This window comes from Sceloporus occidentalis, unplaced genomic scaffold (genome assembly GCF_023333645.1).
Source record: "Sceloporus occidentalis isolate IW3139 unplaced genomic scaffold, rSceOcc1.0.p SCAF_3, whole genome shotgun sequence".
NCBI classification, from domain to species: domain Eukaryota; kingdom Metazoa; phylum Chordata; class Lepidosauria; order Squamata; family Phrynosomatidae; genus Sceloporus; species Sceloporus occidentalis.
In genome coordinates, this window is record NW_028316983.1 from 94,692,502 (window position 1) to 94,715,750 (window position 23,249).

Here is a 23,249-nt window from a genome sequence, read left to right on the forward strand (position 1 = left end):
CCCTCCCCTCTCCCCTTTGGTCTCATTTGCAAATTCCATAAGTATGCCCTCTATTCCTTCATCCAAATCATTGATAAATATGTTGAATAGCACTGGGCCCGAAACAGAACTCTGTGGCACCGAACTAGTCTCTTCTCTCCAGGATGAAGAGGAGCTATTGGTGAGCACCTTTTGGGTTCAACCAGTCAACCAATTACAAATTTGTCTAGTGTTGTCTAGCTCACATTTTACAGTGGAACCTTGCCTTACGCGGGGGATCCGTTCCGGACCCCTCCCCCATGTAAGGAGAATTCCGCCTATGCTCGAGGCCCATTATAGTGAATAGGGCTTGTGCATATGGTGGCACAATGTGCATTCGGGGCGGCCATGCGTGCCATTAAAAGTATTGCAGCGCGGCTTCCACATAAAACCGGAAGCCATGTATGGAGCGGGCGTGCTGTACTAGCTTGTTTGTCAGAATATCTTGGGCTACCTTGTCGAAGACCTTACTGAAATGAAGATAAGCTACATCTACAGCATTCCCTTCCCTGTGATTCTATGAAAAAAAGAGATTTATCTGGCATGACATGTTTTTGAGAAACCCATGTTGACTTTTTGTAGTTATGGCATTCTTTTCTAAATGCTTACTATCTCTCTTTTTAATGATCTGCTCTAGAATCTTTCCTGGTATTGATGTCAGATTAACTGGGTAGTCATTGTTGGGTCATCTCCCCCCCCCCCTTTTAATGGGGGCAACATTTGCCTTCCTTCAGTCTGCTGAGGCGTCTTCTGTTTTCCAGGAGTTCTCAAAGATTATTGCCAATGGCTCTAGGATTACTTCTGCCAGTTCTTTTAATACCCTTGGAAAAGAGAAGCCATTTTCTTTATGAATAATACTATACAGCAAATACTATGAATAAGCAGCTAGCCACTGAAATGATCCCATGTCTTTAACATGAAATGATGGTTCAAATAAGAATGTCCTAGCATCATCTCTAAAAGATTATCTGTTCCACAGCTAGAGAAAGTGACTATTCAGACATCTTTGCCCTTTGCTTTTGTATCTGACATGCACAGAATGTAGATATGTTGTTAATTGATATGCCTAGTTTGTTTAAAGGTTTTCTTGACCACTGCTGCTAAATTTTCCAACTAGCGAATGAAAATAGCATCAGTTTAGTAGGATTCTTGAACAATCAAGCATTTGGGGAGTGCACAGATAAGAAGCAGCTTGTTGCATTGTTCCTGAACACTAAAAATGCTGATGCTGAAGCACTGGCTTGATTTTGCATTTTGCTCTTTATTTTAAATTTTATTTATATCCTGCCTGCTTCCAATATGGGACCCAAGACAGTTAAAACAAAAATACAGTTGAAACAGTGGATAACATAATTAAAGCAAAATGCAGTGTGTGTGTGTGTGTGTGTGGGGGGGGATTTCACAGCCTGGGAACAGCCACTCAGAAGGCTCTTTCCTGTCTCTTCATCAGACTTGTCTGTAATTGTGGGGGGACTGAGAGAAGGCCTGGGCCTCCCACTGGGGACCATAAAACTCAAACAGGGTCATTATAGGGAGATACAGTCTATCGGACCCCCTCCCCCAATAGGTCTCTATAGGTCAGGGGTCGGCAACCTCCGGCCTGCAGGCCGGATGCGGCCCGCAGGCACCTTTCTGCCGGCCCCCGGTCCCTCCTGCCGCCGAAATCGCCGCCGATTTCGGCCGCTCCGGCCGCCATTTTGCCCTTCAAAATGGCGGTGCCCATTAGGAGGCCCGATGCAGCCTCCGGAGCCCTGAAACGGGTCTCTAGCAGCAGCACCGGGCCTCTGGGAGGCCCGATGCGGCCTCTGGAGCCCTGAATCGGGGCTGCAGCAGCCGCACCGGGCCTCTGGGAGGCCCGATGCGGCAGCTGGAGCCCTGAAACGGGGCTCAAGCAGCAGCACCGGGCCTCTGGGAGGCCCGATGCGGCCTCCGGAGCCCTGAAACGGGGCTCCAGCAGCAGCACCGGGCCTCTGGGAGGCCTGATGCGGCAGCCGGAGCCCTGAAACGGGGCTCCAGCAGCAGCACCGGGCCTCTGGGAGGCCCGATGCGGCCTCTGGAGCCCTGAATCGGGGCTGCAGCAGCCGCACCGGGCCTCTGGGAGGCCCGATGCGGCAGCTGGAGCCCTGAAACGGGGCTCAAGCAGCAGCACCGGGCCTCTGGGAGGCCCGATGCGGCCTCCGGAGCCCTGAAACGGGGCTCCAGCAGCAGCACCGGGCCTCTGGGAGGCCTGATGCGGCAGCCGGAGCCCTGAAACGGGGCTCCAGCGGCAGCACCGGGCCTCTGGGAGGCCCGATGCGGCCTCTGGAGCCCTGAATCGGGGCTCCAGGAGCCGCACCGGGCCTTCAAATGGGCACCGCCCACCTCCCTCCTGGCTCCTCCCTCCTGGCTCCGTCCTCCCTCCTATAAATGGAGGGGTGGGGGGGAAGGAGGAGGAGGCAGAGAGAGAGGGAGGGAGGGGAGGAGAGAGAGAGAGTGAGAGAGAGAAAGGGTGGGAGGGAGAGGAAAGAGAGGGAGGGAGGGGAGGAGAGAGAGAGAGAAAGTTTGGGAGGGAGAGGAAAGAGAGGGAGGGAGGGGAGGAGAGAGAGAGAGAGAGAAAGGGTGGGAGGGAGAGGAGAGAGAGAGGGAGGGAGGGGAGGAGAGAGAGAGAGAGAGAGAAAGGGTGGGAGGGAGAGGAGAGAGAGAGAGGGAGGGAGGGGAGAAGAGAGAGAGAGATAGAGAGAGAAGGTGGGAGGGTGGGAGTGAGAGGGAGGGAGGGAGGAAGGGAGAGAAAGTGGTTTGAGACAGTGGCATGCATTTTTTGCTGTTTTGTGGCCTTGCCTAGTCGCTTCCATTCTTGCAAATATTGCTATTATTATTATTGTTGTTATCCTTTGGTATTCTCTTTGCAAAATCCCCCCACATGGACTTGCTTGCTCTTTTCTGGGTTGAGACAGTGTGCATGCATTTTTCCTGTGTTATGGCATTGCCGGCCCTAGTAGCTTCTTGCAAATATTATTATTATTATGCGGCTCCGCCCCCGGAGGGTGGAAACTCCGCCCCTGACATGTGGCTCCGCCCCCGGATAGTGGAAGCTCCGCCCTGGCATGCGGCTCTGCCCCAGAGGGTGGAAGCTGCACCCAGAGGGTGGAAGCTCCACCCCCATGTGCGGCTCTGCCCCCGGAGGGTGGAAGCTCCACCCCCCGGCTTTGCCCCCCCCCCCCCCCAGTTGTCCGAGGGACAGCAACCCGGCCCCCGGGTCAAAAAGGTTGCCTACCCCTGCTATAGGTCATAACCAACACTTTGGATTATGCCTGATAAATTTTCTGTCCTGTCCTGTCTCCCCTGCTTCCCTTATCTGGGGAGCTACACATCAGTGACCTTGTATAAATTCAGCAGTTGCATTTTAATTTAAAAACCAAACAAAAAACAGTGCTTGGGTGAAATAATTTATTTCATAACCTGAGTCCATTGAGATCTACAAGTTAAATTTAGCTGGAAAAAGACAGGTTAGGGACTTTCAGTTATTAGGCAGATATCAGCCCATGTTTTTGTTGTTGTGTGCCTTCAAGTCGTTTCCAGCTTATGGTGGCTCTAAAGCAAACCTATTGTGGGGCCATTTTGGCAGAACTTGTTCGGAAGGGGGGGATTACCTTTGCCTTCCTCTGAGACTGACAGAATATGACTTGTCCAAGCTCAACCAGTGGGTTTCCACGGTTAAGTGGGGATTCAAACTCTCGTTTCTCAGTGTCTCTGTCCAACACTCAAACCACTAAATAATCATAAATAAAAGATTTATTTTTACCCCACCTCTCTATCAGAAAGACAATCAAGGTGGCTTACAATTACAGTGCACCCGCGCCATATGCGGGTGCACTATACACAGCTTTCAGCATACACCGAAAGTCACGAGGGAGCCTGCAGGAGTGCTTGGGGCACAAGCGGCAGCACATCCCATTAAGCTTAATGGGGCGCGCACCTGTGACGCTGCACCACCGGACCATGCATGAGCCCCATTACTTTCAATGGGGCTTCAGCATATGTGCGCTTTTTTTACGCGGGGTGGTGTCTGGAACGGATCCCCCGCGTATAAAAAGGGTGCACTGTAAAAGGAATCCATACAATACACAATATCCCAATTATTCCCTCCCTCCCCTAAAACATCAGTTAAACACATTACCATTAAAATAATACATAAAAATAAGGGGACATTGCCATTAAAATAATCCATAAAAATAAGGGGACGGGCGAACGAGGTTACAGAGTACTCAGTGAGATGGTGGATACAATTGGTGATCGGATTTGCTATTCAGGAAAGGCCTGCCGGAAGAGATTCATCTAGACAGCCTTTCTAAAGCTGTTCAAGCTGGTAATATGATGGATCCCCTCCAGCAGGCCATTCCATAATCTGGGAGCGGTTGAAGAGAAGGCCCTCTGGGTAACTGCAGTCAGCCTGGTCTTCATAGGCTACAGTAGATGCTTCCCAGAGGACCTGAGTGCGCGGGGTGGATTGTACGGAAGGAGGCGATCCTGTAGATAAGTTGGACTAAAGCCATGTAAGGCTTTAAAGGTCATCACCAACACCTTGTACTGTGCCTGGAAACTAATAGGCAGCCAGTGAAGTAATTTTAAAATAGGTGTTATGTGGTAACTTCTGTTTTTTCAGTGACCAACCTGGCTGCCATATTTTGAACTAACTGAAGTTTCCGGACTAGGCACAAAGGGTAGCCCCATGTAGAGCGCTTTGCAGAAACCACTGTGCCATGCTGGCTCATATAAAGAGTTACGAAGTATGTAGGTTCAATTCTTTGCCCTTCCAGCAATGAGCAACAAGATTTCAGAAGGTCTTTATTTTAATATGGATAGGCTGGTGGTCTGATTTTAGAGTAAAGCATTTGCTTCTGTTTCCCTTAAACCTCTTGTCTATTTTTGGTGGTATAAGAATACTCTCAGCAAGTTGAACTGAAATTAAGTTATCAGCTTCCAATTATAAAGTATTTAGGAGCATATGAATCATCATTCAGTTGCTTCAAAGAAAACAATCCAGATTAACAAAGAAGGCTAGAGGTGGAATAAATTACAAAGCTGTTTCTTATCAGTCATGTAGATGGACATTTTGGAGGGGGCCATAGTGTGAGTTTAATCATTATAATCATTGACTTTCTTAACTTTAAACTATAGGAGGAGTGGGGAACTGTGGTCCTCCAAATATTGTTGGATTTCAACCCCATGAGCTCTAGCCACCATAACCAAGACTGCAAGCTGCTGCAAGTGGTAGTCTAAAAACATTTAGAGGACCGTTGTTGATCAACATACATTAGTTTACAAGAAGTGTGAGCTATTGAGAGACCAAGTGTCAGCCACCCTATATTTTTATTTTAATCCTGAAATACCTGAAAGTGGGTCATGTGAATGTCAAGTCTCATGATTACCTTTACTTTCCTTTTGCATGTCCTCTTCTAGGTGTTGGTCCAACATGCAGAAATGGGAGAACATGGGAAATGGTAAAAATTGGGTCTGCTTGACTATTTGAATGTCAATCTGTTCTGGATCTTTGGGGCAGGTGTCTTTGCATGTCCAAAAGTGCTCATACAGGTTTGCCCATTTCACAAACCTTGCTTTTTTCCCTTCTGTCTTGCAAACTGATTCTCATTATTGACAGAATCAGATTTTCAATAAGAATTAAGCATTTGTTATTCATAGAACAACTACCATATTCACACTGTTTAGCTGTTTATCCTGTTGTCTAAAATCTGACCATTCTCTGTAATCTACAGGTTTATACAGAAGAGGAAATGGATGCATAATCTTATTAAATAACAATTTCATTCATCTGCAAAGAGGAATGGACATTGAATAGTTAACTGTACAACCAGAAAATGCTGCAGAGTTTTGGCTGTAGTTAGTTTGGGAAGTGACGTCTTAGAGCATTTGCTGTTCTAGAAAAAGAAGAGACACGTAGTGTAAAGGGCTCTGGGTGGTAGTGTCTCTACCACCGTGTATATTTATCTGTATAAAGTGACAAGGGAGGGGGAGAAAGAGAAAGTGATGAGCAGTCTGCCTGCTGCTTTAATACAAATAGAGTTCTTGTGACTTGTTAAACGATTTTCCAGCAACACTTCATAGGTAAAATTAAAGACTTTTTTATATCAAAGTAAATAAATTTTGGAACATTCAAGATGGGGAAGGATTATTATTCCGTTCTTGGAATTGAAAAGGGGGCATCTGATGAAGATATCAAGAAAGCCTACAGAAAACAAGCCCTTAAATGGCATCCAGATAAGAACAAATCTCCTCATGCAGAAGAGAAATTTAAAGAAATTGCAGAAGCCTATGAGGTGCTGAGTGATCCCAAAAAAAGAGAAATTTATGACCAATTTGGAGAAGAAGGTAAGGTTTTTTTTGTTTTTTGTTTTTTTTTACTTTTGTGGTAGTTTACAATAGAAAATTACATCTCAGTTGTGTTAAACAGTTCAATAAGCAGGTTTGAACTAATAATCTGAGTAAAATAATTTGAAGATTCATGTTTCTGTCATCTGTGATATGTACTAATTTAACTTACATGTTCTGTTCATGACATTTCTGTTTTATTCACCTTTTAAAAAGTTGTTATTGGCTCCGAATGGGATTTCTTTTACACAAATGTTTGCAATGATGCCTTTCATTTGGTTGTATGTTAGTTGTTAAATGGATATATTTTTCCTACTCTTTCAGTGACACAGAATACCATACTGTACTATATATGCATTAAAATAAAACTTTTATTGGAAGACAGTCATTACTGGCCAGAGTCCAAGTGTCCAGACTTCAGCTAATATTGGCATCTTGCCTCGAAAGGAAAGAATTTGCCTGATGTCATGAAATACCAGGAAAAGTTTTCAGCTTAATTGTAAACAATGTTTATGTTCCAAGAGAATGAGGCCCAGAGAAACTCTGTGTTTTGCTTAAAGCAGTAACTTTTAAATGAGTTATTTTTGGTTTATTTTTTAAAAATTCTTAGAAGAGAGCCTTTATAGTTGAAGATTCTGCTGAAGATTTTGAAAACGCTTTTGTTCAAAAACTGAAAAAGTTGGAGTCACTCGATACTTTTGTTTTAGTAGAACATTTTACCTCATTGAGACAGAATTTTTAATTTCAAGAAGATATGCTTGAGTTACGAACTACTGCTTAGTAGATAAATCCTAATATACTCATGCTTACCAGTGCTCTAATAAACAATAGAAAAGCTAGTTCTGTTTCAATGACTGTGCATTTCCAGGTTTGGTAGTTCTCTTATACCTATGGGAAGTATGCAGTAATGTGACAACAGATTTGTTTGTAATTTGTTATTTATACTTTTTTCATTTTTTACTCTCCCTTTCATTGCTGCTTTTTTTCTAAGATTTTCTTTCTGTTTCCTCTGTGTGTTCTTGCTCCTATAAGCACTTTCTTTCCATTAAATGTTAGAACTGATAGTATTCTTAAAACAAGAAGTTAACATGAACGGAAGCAAGTGTGACAACTCTAAAGCCTATACTTTACACTTCTGTGTAAAATAGGAGTGACAGTATCTTAAATTGATGCAGCTGTGAATCTTGGTAACTGATAGAAATTTGCCAGTGCCCAGAGCATAGTCACACAAAAGGTCTATGGCTCTTTTTGTATATATAGTGATGAGACTTGATGTCCTTTAAGCAAAATTTATCCATTATCTATTCTAGGATGTGTCATTCAAGCAAGCACATGGTGTAGTTTGTCAGCAGGCTTGTCATTACCTGTTAGTTAGTACTACATTTGTATATTTAGATGTAAATACAATCATTCTTCCATATCCACTGATTCTGCATCCACTGACTCATCCATCCATGAATTCATATATTTTTTTAAAAATATTTTTTGAAATTCAGAAAGCAAACCTTGATTTTGCCATTTCATATAAGGGACACCATTTTATTATGCCATTGTATCTAATGAGACTTGAGCATCCATGGATTTTGGTATCCACATGGTGTGTATGTCCAGGAACCACAGATACCAATGGCCCACTGTGGTATCTTAAATCTTCACTACAGATTTGTACTCTTATGGCATCTCAGTATATATTTGGTGAAAATGATTGACATTGTGAGTTTATTCAGTATAAGGTACTATGTTGCCATTTGGTGGAATTCTGATTAAATAATCATGTACTCACGCAAAAATTTGTTCTAATATTACATGATTGTTGTTTGTTTCTGAAAATAAGATATGAGAGTAGCAAGTATGTGTTTCACAGCTTGTTCTATGACTGAGTGTATATTGTTCCATTGGGGTCCATAAAGAAGAAAGTTTTAATGGAAATCCAGTAATTAGACAATTATTTGTTTAAGGTTAGTTTAAAACAGATTGTTTGAGGATTTCTGTTAAATATTTTTAAAGGTGGACTCTTTTAGTTGGATTCAAACATATACTTAACAGTGGACATATATTGAAATTAATCATACTTCATTTATTTGACTTTATTCTGTATAATCTTGATGTGTCTTATTTAAAAATGGCTAGCACAGTAGGCCTGCCACATTGGTGGGCAAGCTGTCTGCGGATTGGAGTATCGGCAGCTCTCCACACCCACATATTATTCAATGGATGCGCATACGTCACCACCAATTGAATAATATGGGGCTTGAGTGTCAATGTTTTTTCCATCCACAGGCAACCCCAGAACCAAACTCACACAGATAGGAAAAGTATACTGTATGTCTGGATCCAGCCCAGTGGATACTTAGAATCCAATTTAATTCATTCTTCTGGTGGAACACCTTCCATCCATCAAGGAGATGTAGAGGATGGATTCCATCTAGTCTTTGCTATCCCCACACCCTGAAAATCTACTATGAAGTGTTGTAGGGGCATATGAAGCAGCTTTTGGGAAGATACAGAGAGTAGGAGAGAATGAAAATTCTTCTTGTTCCAGCAGACTGCTCATATGACCTTAGCTTCCACCTTTAGGTGTGCTTGTAGTTACAGTGTTGCTCTGAATTTGCACAGTTTCATTAGAGTGGACTAGGCACACTAGATTTTGTGGCAGTGCATATGGTTATTTAAACAGAGTATGTCACTATCTTTATATTGTAAAGCTAGTGACTTACTTATAATGCATGGTTTAGGATACTGCAAATATCTAAATTGTATAACTAGCTAACTGGTTTGCTAGGATGTCAGAAAATAAACAAACATCTATTTTTCCTGGAAATGTAGCTGTGTGCATATAGTGTGTTAAAAAACAAAACAAAACTGCACTTCCAAGCATTTTTGTGGAACTTAAAGTATGTCCATGTCATGAATTTATATTTTCTACCTGTTTCTACCTGTTTCTACCTGTCTCATTGCCTCTTCCAAAAAATCCTTAGAATTATACATTTTACTCTTTGCTACTGATTTTAGTTATTTGACTTCAGTGATACTAGTCTCCAAAACAATACTAAAATAAAAGAAATCAGAGGTCCTTAGCTTCATTCGTGAATTGCACAGGCAGAATTCTTACCAATTTGTTATGTAGATAAACACATATACTTCACTGTAATGTATATTGTTAAATTCTGTAGTAGATATACCCTTGAAATATGAAAATATTTGGATTTGTGGATGTAATTATTAAGTAAAAAAACAAAAACAAAATAGAGGATTAATTGTTAAGTTAAAAAAAAATCAAAATGGAGGCTCAATACCAGTGGCTTAAAGCTATGCCAACCTATTGCCTTATCTACAACTTGAATCTTTTCATACATGTGACAACTAAGTTGTTAAGCTCATTGTTGCTAAGAAGCAAATGGATATTTAATAATAAAGAGTTAAGATGACATTGAGTCTTAAGCAGATTTCTCTTGTTGCTTTGTAGAAAGAGTAGAAAGCTGCAAAAATTTTAAATTTAGGAAGTAAGCGTAGGTGAAATTTAATCACAGCATGTAGGCGGGTGTCATGATGTAGGAAGAAATGGCAGGCTCAAAATAGTCTACGTAACTGTCATCATAAGTGTGATAGCATAACTTTGCAAGATCTCTTTTTAAATCTTGCATGTATTGTTTGTAGTACTTTAGAGCTGTGCAGATTTGAGGTTCATTCCTTTTTATACTTCAGATACAGTAAGTGCAATTAAATTCAGTTGGACTTCCTTCCAAATAAAGATGCATAAGATTTGGTCATTTTTAATTGATGTGTGGCCTAGTCTTGTGCTTACTTTGAGCTTTTTAAAATCAGAACTTAGAAGAGTTACTAGCCACCAAAATTATTGTCCTAGACTTCTAAGAATCTATTAACTGGTATTTCCAGGCTGGCCAGAGAGCTGGAGAGTTGTCTCCATTACTTGTGATTGATTAACCCTACCAGGTTATTCACAGAGCATCTATACCTGGACTCCTGTCATCCACCTTGCCATTTTATCATGAGCCACAGATTGGAGTTATTACTTATGGCTGCCCCTAAAGTGGCTGCCCCTTTGGATTAGCATGTCTGTTCTTTGTGGTTCTGGGTTTAAGTGTATATGAAGGGTAGAGAAATTTTATTGTTAAAAGCTAAAAGCTGTCACAATATAAAATATATCCAAACAGTAAATACAAAAACAGGTTTAAGTGTATATGACCAATATCCTCACAGTCTACAGAAAGGAATAACACTTAAGAAGAGGTTAAAACAAAAACAAGTCTTATAATTAATCAAAGGCTGTTGGAAAGTATCGGCATGATGCTAGCTCACTATTGCCTTCAAAGCCACAATTTTTATCTTCTATAACTCTTCCTGAACTCTTGCTTCTGACATTCCGCTGCCATCTTTCTCCTCAACCTCTTCCCAAAACCGACCCCAGACTCCAACCTCTCCTCTTATTTCCCCCCTCTGTGATTGGGTTGGCCCACTGTATCACCAATGTACAGATCCTTTTTGTCTGTAACAGTCAGATGAGTTGTTTAAACAAAATCTAGACTGCTCATTAAAATGTTTTAAGTTTTTAAAATTGTTGCTTGCACCAATGAGCAGGTGTCAGTATATAAGTTGAAATTGTTCAAACTTGTTTGTACTCTTTTGAAGGTCTGAAAGGAGGAGCTGGAGGACCAGATGGGCAAGGTGGTACTTTCCGGTACTCTTTTCATGGAGACCCACATGCTACATTTGCAGCATTTTTTGGTGGCGCAAATCCTTTTGAAATCTTCTTCGGTAGAAGGATGCCTGGCAGCAGGGACACAGAAGATATGGAAGTTGATGGAGATCCATTTGGTTCCTTTACTACTTTTAGTATGAATGGATTCCCAAGGGAAAGAAACAGTGTTGGTAGCCAACTGCGTCGTAAACAAGACCCCCCTGTTATTCATGAACTCAAGGTATCATTAGAAGAGATTTATCATGGTTGCACCAAAAGGATGAGAATTTCCCGAAAAAGGCTCAACCCAGATGGTAGAAGCGTCCGAACTGAGGATAAAATCCTTACTATTGATATCAAGAGAGGATGGAAAGAGGGTACCAAAATCACATTCCCAAAAGAGGGTGATGAAACACCTAATACCATCCCAGCTGATATTGTATTTGTTATTAAAGATAAAATACATGCGCACTTCAAGAGGGATGGTTCCAATATTGTCTATCCTGTGAAGATTAGTTTACGGGAGGTAAGTTCTCTCTTAAGCCCTGTGAGAGTTTGTTTGTGTGTGTGTGTGTGCTGTTAACATTTCATAATATGTGCATAGAATATCACCATTGCAGTTGTCCTGACATTCTTCTTGTTAACAAAAGACTCCTCCTCCATACATACACCTCTCCTCATAGTAAGCCCAACTACTTCCATTTTCCTCTGCAGTCTCTTTCAGAACAGTAGTAGGAAGTTATAACATGTCACTTTCTGTTGCCATTTTGAGAAGGGACTGCAGAGGAGAAGAGGTATTTAGGGGTAGTAGGGATTATGGGGTACTTGTGGGGGTTGGGTGGGGGTATTTTGTGTGTCTTCACTTATTGGTCTGGAACCAAATGGGCAAAGTATGGCCATAAGGAAACATGTTTCTCTCCTAAAGCTGTTTTGGTGTCCCCAGCTACATTCCCAGCCATACTTCTTAACATTAGATAATTTTTTCCATACCAGTGGACTTCCAGACACTTCCAGCTTTGGCCTCTGATTCCTTTTGGAATTGCATGACATAGTTCAAGGCATATTTGTGCAATCCCCTGAGGTTCTCAGGGCAAGATAACTGACCCGCAGACCTGATGAAATTGTCCATCCTGATATAGAATAAAACAAACTAGAATCATTTCTCAATTTGTATGAGGGAAAACATTTTCCAAATTTAGATGTAACTATGATGTGATATGTCCTGTAATGTGACAGACAAGTACTAATCTCTAAAGCAAATCAAATATTTTCTTCTTAACTTTATTACAAAATAATATATCATATGCTCTTTTCATATCTCTAAAGCAAATCAAATATTTTCTTCATATTAATTTTTAATACAAATTAGTATGCTATATACTCTTTTTAAAAGTGGCAAACTATTTGAGAATTTGAAGGTACTCAAAAGCTTCACAAGATAGTTCATATAGGCCAGGGTGGGAATTGTACAGTCCTCTGAATATTATCAGACAACAATTACCAGCATTCCTCACTATGGGGTAAATTTCAATGTAACCAACCACTTTGAAAGGCTTACATGATTCCTATACCTGTATGGATCCTGTATTCCATGCATTCAGAGACTGCTTCATTCTGTTCTGTCAGTTAAAAATGTGTGCAGTGGAAGTTCAAGTTTTATGCCTATATCTCAAGAAGAAAATCAGTGGTATTGGTCTGTACAAGAAGCTCCTTGTCAGTGGCCCTCTGGAACTGCAAGATCTACGGCTTCTGCTGTTAAATTTAAGTGTTCTTTTCTGAATAATGAGTGATGTGCTTTGGTTACTTTCTTACTGAAGTTTGGCATTTTACCCACTGAAATTTTCTCTCTGTACTTGCCAGTTTAATGTGTCCAACTCTGGGGTACTCAGCAGGGACTCTCCAAATTGTGTTGGACTTCTGCTCTCATGAGACCTAGGCAGCATAGGAAACTGAATGATCATGGGAATTGCAGTCAACCCATATCTGGAGAGCCATAGCTGCCCTACTGCTATTCTAACTGAGCCTATATTTAGGAAAGTAGGGCTACAGTAATTGAAAACACTGGAACTTTCTTTTAAGTAAACAAGATTCAGGTTGTGTTGTGATATTAAGTTGGGCAATATAGTGTAAATTGTACTAGAGTTAGTTTCTTGTTTGCGGCAGTTAGACACTGGGCTTTACTTAATAGTAGTTACTTGAAGTATGTCCAGTGTTCTGTAGGATGCATCTTAACCTTTTCTCATTATATTTCATACACTTGTATTCACTTTATGTGGTTTGGATATAATATATGCTTCTGCTCCTGACATTTTAATATTGCATATTTTCCAGGCTTTATGTGGCACCTCAATTAATGTACCAACAATAGAAGGTCGAACCATACCAATGACAGTAAATGAAGTTGTAAAGCCTGGAATGAGAAGAAGAATTATAGGATATGGTTTACCATTTCCGAAAAATCCTGACCAGCGAGGCGACTTAATAATAGAATTTGAAGTAATCTTCCCAGACAGTATAGCTCCAGCTTCAAAAGAAGTACTCAGAAGAAATCTTCCTGTTTCGTAAGAAACTTGGTGAACTAACTGTTCCATGAGTACACTTCAGACTGAAGACTTTCAGGTTTATGCTGTAAACGTGCAATCTATAACTGTGGAACTTTTATTTCTTGTTTTGGGTGGGGAATTATGCCATGCTGCATGAAAATAGGAGGGACAGTACAGAAGACTTTGTAATCAAGTATAAAGCTAAAACCACTTGCTGTGTACTGGGTCTTCCATTTCAGAACATTTTATTGAATATTTTGCTTACATATAAAAACATAATTCTGAGGTGGGAGAACACCTCTGTGCATATATCATGAAGTGCTTGACTTTCAAAAGTCCTTTATTTCAGATATTTCTTGATCTTTTTGTGAGGTATTGTATTGCAGTATCAAATCACAATTCATGATAGGAATCTATGTAGGGTTTGCAATATTTATGTTGTGTGTATGCCCACAGGCTTTGTTTACATTGCACATAGCAGAAAGTGGAAAATCTGGAAATTTTCATGAATCCCAGGGAACCACAAAGTTCTTCCTGCAGTGTTCTATAAGTTCACAGATTTCTTTTCTTGGCATTTTTCAGGAGTGGCCGGATAAAAAACAGAAACTCTGTTCTATGGCGTGCTCATTTAAACCTAGTCAATTTCAAGAGGGAAGTAGTTGTTTTAATGCCTTTAGAACATATGTGCAAAATGTACACTGCATATTAGAGGAAAAACCCTCTGAGCAGTTGTTAAGACAAGTGGACTATGTCAATAATCACTTATCTTTCACAGTTCTATGAGTAGTAAGCTTATATAGCAATTTTCAAAGAAGGATTTTAAGCCCATCTTGAATTATCTGAGAGAAGAAAGAGTGGGGGGGGGGGGGTCCCCAAATGCTCTAGTCGTTTTTAAAAAAAACATTTATAGGGCTGGTACCCTTAGGTGGTAAAATAAGACTACTAAACATGCTTTCAGCATTAGTCTTGAACCGTGCTGCAGTATGTTAGCATTGAAAATCTATTTTGTTGATAAGAATTTTAAAATTTATTTACATGTTAAAATTTATTTACATGTTAATCTGGTAGGGAACTGCATTGGTAAATAGCTGGAGTGGACAAAATGTGGGCTTCCAGATAATGTTGAACTGCAGTTCTCACTAGACCTAGGCAGCATAGCCAGTGATGAGGAATACTTTTGGGGAGGCTTTCACTTCAGGTAAATCTGGAAGGCCGCACTTCATCCATCCTTAACAACTGTGTACATTTCCATGTAGGGAAGTCATAAGCACTAGCACAACAAAAATCCAAAGCAGTTACAGAAATCCCGTGGAAACAATGTTTTTGACATTAAACACAATCAAATGTATTTGCAACTTTTCATAAGTTTCACTACAAGAAGTGCAAATGTACTACAGTTGAAAATAGAGAGAGATCCAGAATGTTGGTTTTTATGACCCTAGAAATGGAGAATAGTACATAACTGCTTGTTCTTTTATGCATATTGTTAATGCATTAAATATCATATACGATCTGTATTGCATTTAATGTTTTTAATTAAAATATTGTTTCTATTTCTCTCTCTCTCTCTCTCTCTCTCTCTAATATAAGTTGAGTGAGTGAATTGAAAGAAGATAAATTGTATTCAATCATTAATACTAAATAACAAATCTAATTCAGTTTTATTGTTTTGCTACAAAGCCATTACCTAGATCCATTTCAGTCTGGATGGTACAGAGACAGCTTTGGTTGCCTTGATGGATGACTTCTGCAGGGAACTGGACAGGGTGTGTACGTCCCTATTGGTCCTGCTACATCTCTTAGTGGCTTTCGATACCATTGACCATGATCTCCTTCTGAGCTGCCTTTCTGGGATGGGACTTGGGGGCACTGCCTTGCAGTGGTTCAGGTCTCTCTAGGAGGGGCGGACCCAGAAGGTGGTGGTGGTGGGGACCCCTGCTCAACATCTACATGAAACTGTTGGGAGAGCTCATCTGTAGTTTAGGGGTTAGGTGTCATCAGTATGCAGATGACACTCAACTCTTATCTCTCCTTTTCATCTGACTCCAGAGAAGCTGTCTCTGTGCTGAACCAGTGTCTGCTGTCAGTAATGGACTGGATGAGGACAAACAAACTGAAGCTTAATCCTGACAAGACAGAGGTGCTCCTGGTCAGTCGTAAGGCAGATCAGGGAATTGGGGCTTTGCTTGTGCTGGATGAAATCACACTCTCAGTTTGGGTGTGCTCCTGGACTCCACTCTGAGCCTAGATGCTCAGGTTTCAGCAGTGGCCAATAGTGCATTTGCATAGTTAAAACTAGTGCACCAACTGCACCCATTCCTTGAGATGTCAGATCTGGCTATGGTGACACATGCCTTGGTTACATCTTGTTTGGACTACTGTAACGTACTCTACGTGGGTTGCCTTTGGAAACTGTTCATAACCTTCATTGGCTGACTGGAGCCAGTTATAGGGAGCATATAACCCCTGTATTGAATCAGCTTCACTGGCTATCGGTTCGTTTCCGAGCACAATTCAAAGTGCTGGTCATGACTTATAAAAGCCCTATACAGCTTAGGTCCAGACTATTTGGACTGGATGAGGACAAACAATACAAGCCATCTAGAGCCCTAAGATCCTCAGGAGAAGGCTTTCTCCCAGTCCCACCACCTTCCTAGGCTTGTTTGGTGAAGACACAAGGGAAAGCCTTCTCAATGGCTGCTCCCACCCTTGGAACTCCCTTTCTCAGGAGGCTAGGCTGGCCCCCTCCCTCCTGGCCTTTCGCCGGCAAGTGAAAATATGTTTTTTCCAGCAAGCTTTTTAAAACCATGTAGGGCTGGTTTAACCTTTGTATGTTTTAAATTTTATATGTTTTAAATTTTAACTTTTACCTGTTTTATTTAGGCTATTTTAAATTTTTTTTTAATGTTATATTGTGAGCTGCCTTGGGTCTCTTTTTGGGAAACAGGCAGGATAAAAATAAAAATTAATTAATCTGTTCAGCATTCAGCTGCAAGCATCATCACTTCCACCCACCACTCTGACCACATCTCTCCTGTGTTGGCATCCCTTCACTGGCTCCCCCTCCCTTTCCGCATTCAGTATAAGCTCCTGCTGTCCACGTTTAAAGCCCTCCATGGACTGCCCCCTCCTTACTTATCAGACCTTCTTTCTCCTCACCTTCCCACTAGGGCCCTCCGTTCTGGTAGTCAAGGTCTGCTGTCCCAGCCCAGGATTTCCTCTGCCCCATCCCGGATTCGCCCCTTTTCACTCGCTGCCCCTCACTCCTGGAACCTTCTTCCCCCACAAGCAAGAGCCATCACTACTTTAACCAGCTTCAAAACGGAGTTGAAAACCATCCTGTTCAGAGAAGCCTTCCCAGGCATTGCATAATTGTTGCTTACTATTTGATGTTCTTTTGGTGCCTGTTTATCAAACCATTTCCTGTATTGCTATGTACTGTATATGTATTATCCTACTTGAGAGTATGTATTTTCCCTGGAAAATGATTAACCATCCATTATTCAGCCAAGCCCTCCCTCCAGTCCATCTGCCTTGGTCCAGGCCTCGGAGGTAGAGAGGAACTGCTGGACCTCTTACCCTTTCCCTCCACCACTCCCTTCTCCTTCTGTGTCATGTCTTTTTAGATTGTAAGCCTGAGGGCAGGGATCCGTCTAACTAAAAAGATTGCATGTACAGCGCTGTGTAAATTTACACCGCTTCATAAATAAAAGTTAATAATAATAATAATAATAATAATAAGTAAAATAGTAAACAACAATATATTGTACAGTAAAACATGATTAAAATACCAATATAAAGCAAATCACATATCTACATGCAATATATTCAAAAGTATATTTTAACATGTTATTTTATGGGGGAAAAACAGTCCCAGAATAAAAGCTTGGCTACAATATTGATGATTCAGAATCTAGTAAAAGAAATCCTAGAATGAAGTACCTACTCTAAATTCTGTTTGTCACAGACATTTTAGGTTTTAATGTTAACTTAGACTTAATAACCACAGTAACAGGCCTTGCCATTTGTAATGTAACAAATGCTCAAAGTTCAACCCAGAGCAATTAAGATATTCTCACTGACAAGAGAAAAAGAAAAGATTCTGTACAAAAGGATGCAAAGAGGCAGAGTCAACAATCTTCCTGTCCTTTTGCCCCTTTCATCCCTTCTAATGACCCAGGGATTTCAAACCCTTGAAATCTTCCTGAACAAAATATCAGTTCCCTTTCTCTACCCCTCCCCCCCCCCCCCCCCGGCCAAAGGTCCAACTGATAGCCCCATGGGAAATCAACACTCCAAAAACCCTTTTGATTATACATTTTTTAATAATAATAATACATTTTATTTGTATTTTCCTGATTCTCCCGATGGATCAAAGCAGGATTACAATCAGGGTATATAATACAACAATAGAGATACAAATGCAATTACAAACAATTCCAGTAACAATTATTAAAAACAAAGTATAAAAATAATCATCTGTCTAAAAACATGCAATGTGCAATCCTAATTAGCATCTTGAGGTAGGCTCCTGTTTGGGAATGATATTCTATTATAGAGAGTCAGGGGGGTATGCTAATTGGAAGAGGTGAGTTTTCAGCGCCTTCTTGAAGGTGTCCAGGGTAGATATAAGTCGGATCTCTTCCGGAAGATTGTTCCAGTGCGTAGGGACCATGGCCGTAAATGCTCTTTGGTGAGTAGTTGTTAGTCTCACCTTGGGATGCTTGAGTAGATACTTCCCAGTTGTTCTGAAAGTGCGGGGCAGATTGTGTAGGGAGAGGTGTTCCCTCAAGTAACTCAGGCCCAAGCCATGTAGGGCTTTAAAGGTAATAACCAACACTTTGTATTGGGCCCGGAACCAACACTTTGTATTGGGCCTGGATTATACTCCACACTGGATAGGAGGAACATTATCGTAATTCTTTCATGCCTGGAAGGCCTCCACATCAAATCAATGAGTGTTAAAAACAATAAATGAAGGATACACCATAGAATTTCATCATCAAAAAGGCACAGTTTCCTGCAGTGTGCAACATCAAAGTCTCATAAAAAAGATCTAGCAATTCCACAGGCCTTATCCCATATGTTAGAACTGGGAGCCATAGAACCCCCCCCCCCCACCCAACAAATGAAGAAAGCCTTCAAATCATCCAGGACCAGCTCTTAAATTGAGACTTCCTTCTTTTTATTGATCTCATGGTAACTTTTCTCCCAACAGTGAAGGGAGGAATATCCTTGTGTGAGTTGCTCTTTCTGCTCACTCCAAGAGGGAACAATAGCTCAGACCTATTTGAAATTGCCCACTAGGGGAGCAACCCTCAATAAAGCCAGTCTCATTCTTGCCTCCTGGATAGGATAAACCTAGATTCTCTCTGCTTCTCTTTTCTCCTTTCCTTCTTTTGTTGACTTCTGCTGCCTTAGCATCCCCAAAATAAATAAATAAACTTCTATCCTCACTACCTCTCCCTTCGTCCACCTCAAATCTCACTTTTATTCATCGTCTTCCCATCTACCCTGGAGAGGGCTGGGAAGCGATTTTGTTGGTAAAACATGCATAGACTCACTCAGAGCAAGCCAATCCAGGGATTCTTCAGCTTCTCCAAAGACTCTTTGTTCCAGCTTGCTAGAGCAGGAAAGTCAGATGGAGGCTGGGTTGGTCCAAGAAGAGATGAAGGAATTGGTGGGCGAGGGAAAAATGTAAGGCCGCCGACACCCATCCTGATATGGGCCAGGAGTGGAGGCAAATGAGATGCCTCAGGAGATTGTAGGTACAGGGGCCCTCAATCAACGTTGAAGGCAGGCATATACCCCATAGACCCATAGAGAAAGAAGGAGGGCAGGAGGCTCAGCAAATACGAACAGCCCTTCTTTCACCACCACCCCTAGAACCAAATATTCACTTTAGTTCTTCCTTTAGCCCCAGGGACTACTGGGGCTTTGAACCTCCATGGGGTGAACACAGGTTCCAGTCCAAGCAACAGCCCTCCCACAGCTCAGGCAGACTAGTCCACCTCCACTAACAAGAGGCAGGGGGGAAAAGCCTAACACCTACCTGTTTTCCTTGATGCAGGAACATAATTTTGATGTAGTTCATAAACGTTTGCATTGAATACTATTGTCTTCTTACTGAATTTTCACTTTAATCACATGAAATTTTGCTGTTGTTGTTAGCTGCCCTCAACTCATGGCAATCCTCAAGACCCCCTGTCCTCTACCTCCCTGCTCAGGTCCTGTACGCCCAGGCCTATGGTCTTCCTGATTGAGTCTGCCTATCTGTTGTTACACTAAGTAAGGTGGATTAGGGAGTGCATTGTTGCCTCATCTGAGTCTCTGGGAGTCATTCTACTTACCCTTATTCTTGCTCACTCCACTAGGAGCACAGCTGTCTTAGCAGTATTGGTCACCAATGCCCTACTGTCAGAAATTTGTAGGGTTGCCACATGGAAATCACCTACTTTTGTTAGATACTACAGACTGTATGCCTTGCCTCAGCCAAGGGTTAATTTGGCCAAAGGGTACTTCAGCAGATCATAAAGCCATAATCAGCCATGAATGCCAGCTCTGCCCACCCCACTAAGGAAAGCTATCATATCTCCCACACATGGATATTCTTCCCTTCACTGCTGGGAACAGTAATGTTTGTCTTACCTGCGATATACTCATTTCCAGCATTAAAGGGAAGAACATCCTATCCGCCCTGGTACACAGGAAACAGGCATGTATAGCTTCATAGAAGCCAGGGGAGAGAAAGCAATGCTCAGGCTGGCATTCCCTCCCTGGCCCTTTTGTTAAACCTTTGTTTTTGTTCCACCATTCCAACCTTTCTTCCCTATACCTGACACACACACACACACACACACACAAAACGGGGGGGGGGGGAGAGAAAAAAGAGGACCCCAAGATTCTATGTGGAGTAAGTCTCACCTAGGAGCATCAGAAGCAGTAGCATCAACTGACCTTACTGAGGGTTGCTCCTCCTAGTGGGCACTCTCAAAAAGTTATGAGCTATTTCTATTATTGGAGTGAGTGGGAAGAGCAACCCACACAAGGATATTTGTCCTTCACTGCTGGAAATGAATGTATCACAGGTAAGACAATCTTTACTTTTTCATGTCCCTATCCCTTTCCTACCATGGTCTTTTTTACTGGAACACCCACTATCAGTACAGAGCAATTCCCTTCAGCCTAGCATCAGACTCCAGAGAATTTACCAAAGTAATGATAGTCCCTGTAGCCTTGCTGAGATTAGAGAGAATACATATTTTCCTGTAGTTTGATGGTCTCATCGTGAAATTGTTCCACCATGAAGCAAGCACTGTCCCTCCTGTTGAATGCTCTAAAACAACACAGCTTCATGATGAGTGAAAACAAGAGTAATCATCTTCCATCACAGCAATAGATACCGGGAAAGAACACATCATCTCATCACCAGAAAAAAGTATATATAATCCCTATTATACAAGGATCATGTGACACACCACCCCATAAAACAACTTTCCTTATTGCCAATCTGTTTCCAGGCACAATTCAAAGTACAGTGGTACCCCGGGTTATGAAATTAATTCGTTCCGCCGCCACTTTCGTAACCCGGAAACTTTCGCTAGCCGAAATGCCCTTAGGCGCTAATAGCGAAAGCCGCGATTCCATGTGAAATCGCGCCGAAAAGCACCAAATTTTTTTTCGTAACCCGAAATAACCTTCGTAACCCGGAAAAATGTTTTTACATGGATTTTTTTCGTAACCCGGAAATTTCGTAAGGCGGCGCATTCGTATCCCGGGGTACCACTGTACTGGTTTTGACCTTTAAAGCCCAGACCATCTGAAAGACTGTATCTCACTATACCTGCAGGCATGTTATAAGAATGACGGAGACAGGCTTCCCAGCATCTTTGCAGGTGCATTTACTGAGGACATCTTTGCTCCTAGGTTGTAGAAATCTCTTCCACAGCAGATGAAGTTGCTCCCCAGCAGGTGAAGACTTTTTTGTTTAGGTATTCCTCTGAAATGTAAATCGTGTTAACAATAGTATGCATGAAGTGGTGTGCTATAGTTTATTTTTGAATATTTTATTAATAATTTATGTTTGAAATATGTTTCAAATGTTTTAATCATGGTTTCAATAATTTTGACATTTAATTCTTTTTTAACTTTTGTAAAACAGGATTTTTAATATAATAGTTTTATATTTTTGGATGCCACCTTGGATTTCATCCTGGATGTAAGGCAGGGTATAAATTCAATAAATAAATAAATGACAGGAAGCCCTTCTGTTTACCAAATCTAAATATGCAGATCTCATGGTCCATGGTCCACTTTCTAGGCCTTATGGTTTTAAGCATACATCTGCAATGTGGGCAAGGTTCCATTGCTGACCATGTCGATGGCTACTTAGATTATTCCAAGCTCTAATTTTGAGTAATCACCACACATGACTGCATTTTCCTCAAGAGGGCAATTTCTCCCTCTATTATGGTGAATGAACAAACACAATCTTTCACAGGGTATTCACCTGCAAGATTGTCTCAAGTCTAGTCCTTCCAACAGATGCGAACCTCATGGGTTGAGGAAGGGCACTGCCAAAGCCTATTGACACAGAGAATCTGGTATGAAGCAAAATAGGCCTGCCGTATAAATTGGATGAAACTCATGAGTGATCAGGCTAGCTCTCATTTCCAACACATCCTCAGAAAGTTCCATGACCTAGTCCAGATAGACAGCAAAACAGTCAAATCCTGTCTTCTGAGACAAAGAGCATCTTGTTGTCACTCCCTACACAAAGAAGCTTGCCTTCTCCTATTTTGGGGAGAGAAAAACACAGTATCAGCTTAACACTTCCAAAGTGCCCTGGACAAACTGGCAGTCTCCTTCAGCAACCACACTCTGAATCCAGAGTAGTAGAGTCTACCCAGTCACCTTCAGCCACCTGCCAGCTCAGTTGGGTGACCTCCACATCAACCTCTTCACCTCAGATGTAAATCACAAGTTCTCAAGATACTGTAATCACTTCAGCAAAGTGGGTTATGACTGGCTGCCCTCTTCATAGTTCCATCTTGCTGTAAAATTTAGGCAGATGCCATTTTTTTTATGGCTTAACCCAAGGTTTCTATTGTCATCGTCGTCATACTGCTTTCCCCCAAAATTAGGATACAAAGCAGGTTACAAATTAAAAGAACAATACAATTAAAAACATGCAAAAGTAAACATTAAAATAGAATTAAACTAGTACAACATTAAAACATTACTCAAAAGAATAAAATGCAATCAAAAAGATAAGTGCTTAAAAACAATACATATTAAAATAATACTAAAATGTATGAAAACAATAACAATCAAACTATATACTAACATTAAAACTTTTTTAAAAAAACAATACCACAAAACATTAAGAACCCAACCTCAACTGTTTGTGAAAGCCTGGCAACAGTTTTAATTTGCCATCGGGAGAACAGCAAGGACAGGGCCATCTTGGCCTCTCTGGCAAGGGAGTTCCAAATTCTGAGAGCAGCCACTGAGAAGGCCTTGTCCCTTGTTCCCATCAAAGAAGCCTTGGAAGGTGATGGAACAGAGAGGAGGGCCTCTCCAGATGATCTTAAAACCATAATGAGTTCATACAGGGAGATACT

General features: G+C 41.4%; 1 protein-coding gene across 1 annotated transcript in view; it reads left to right on the forward strand.

Annotated features, from left to right (window-relative positions):
* LOC149316443 (dnaJ homolog subfamily B member 4) overlaps positions 1-15,137 on the forward strand; it is a 30,435-nt gene extending 15,298 nt beyond the window's left edge. The window contains exons 2-4 of the mRNA XM_089515506.1: positions 5,772-6,384; positions 11,035-11,609; positions 13,415-15,137. Coding sequence (XP_089371632.1) covers positions 6,174-6,384; positions 11,035-11,609; positions 13,415-13,648 — 1,020 coding nt within the window. The 5' untranslated portion in view covers positions 5,772-6,173 and the 3' untranslated portion in view covers positions 13,649-15,137. The remainder of the gene's footprint in view (positions 1-5,771; positions 6,385-11,034; positions 11,610-13,414) is intronic.
* Positions 15,138-23,249: the final 8,112 nt, after the last annotated feature.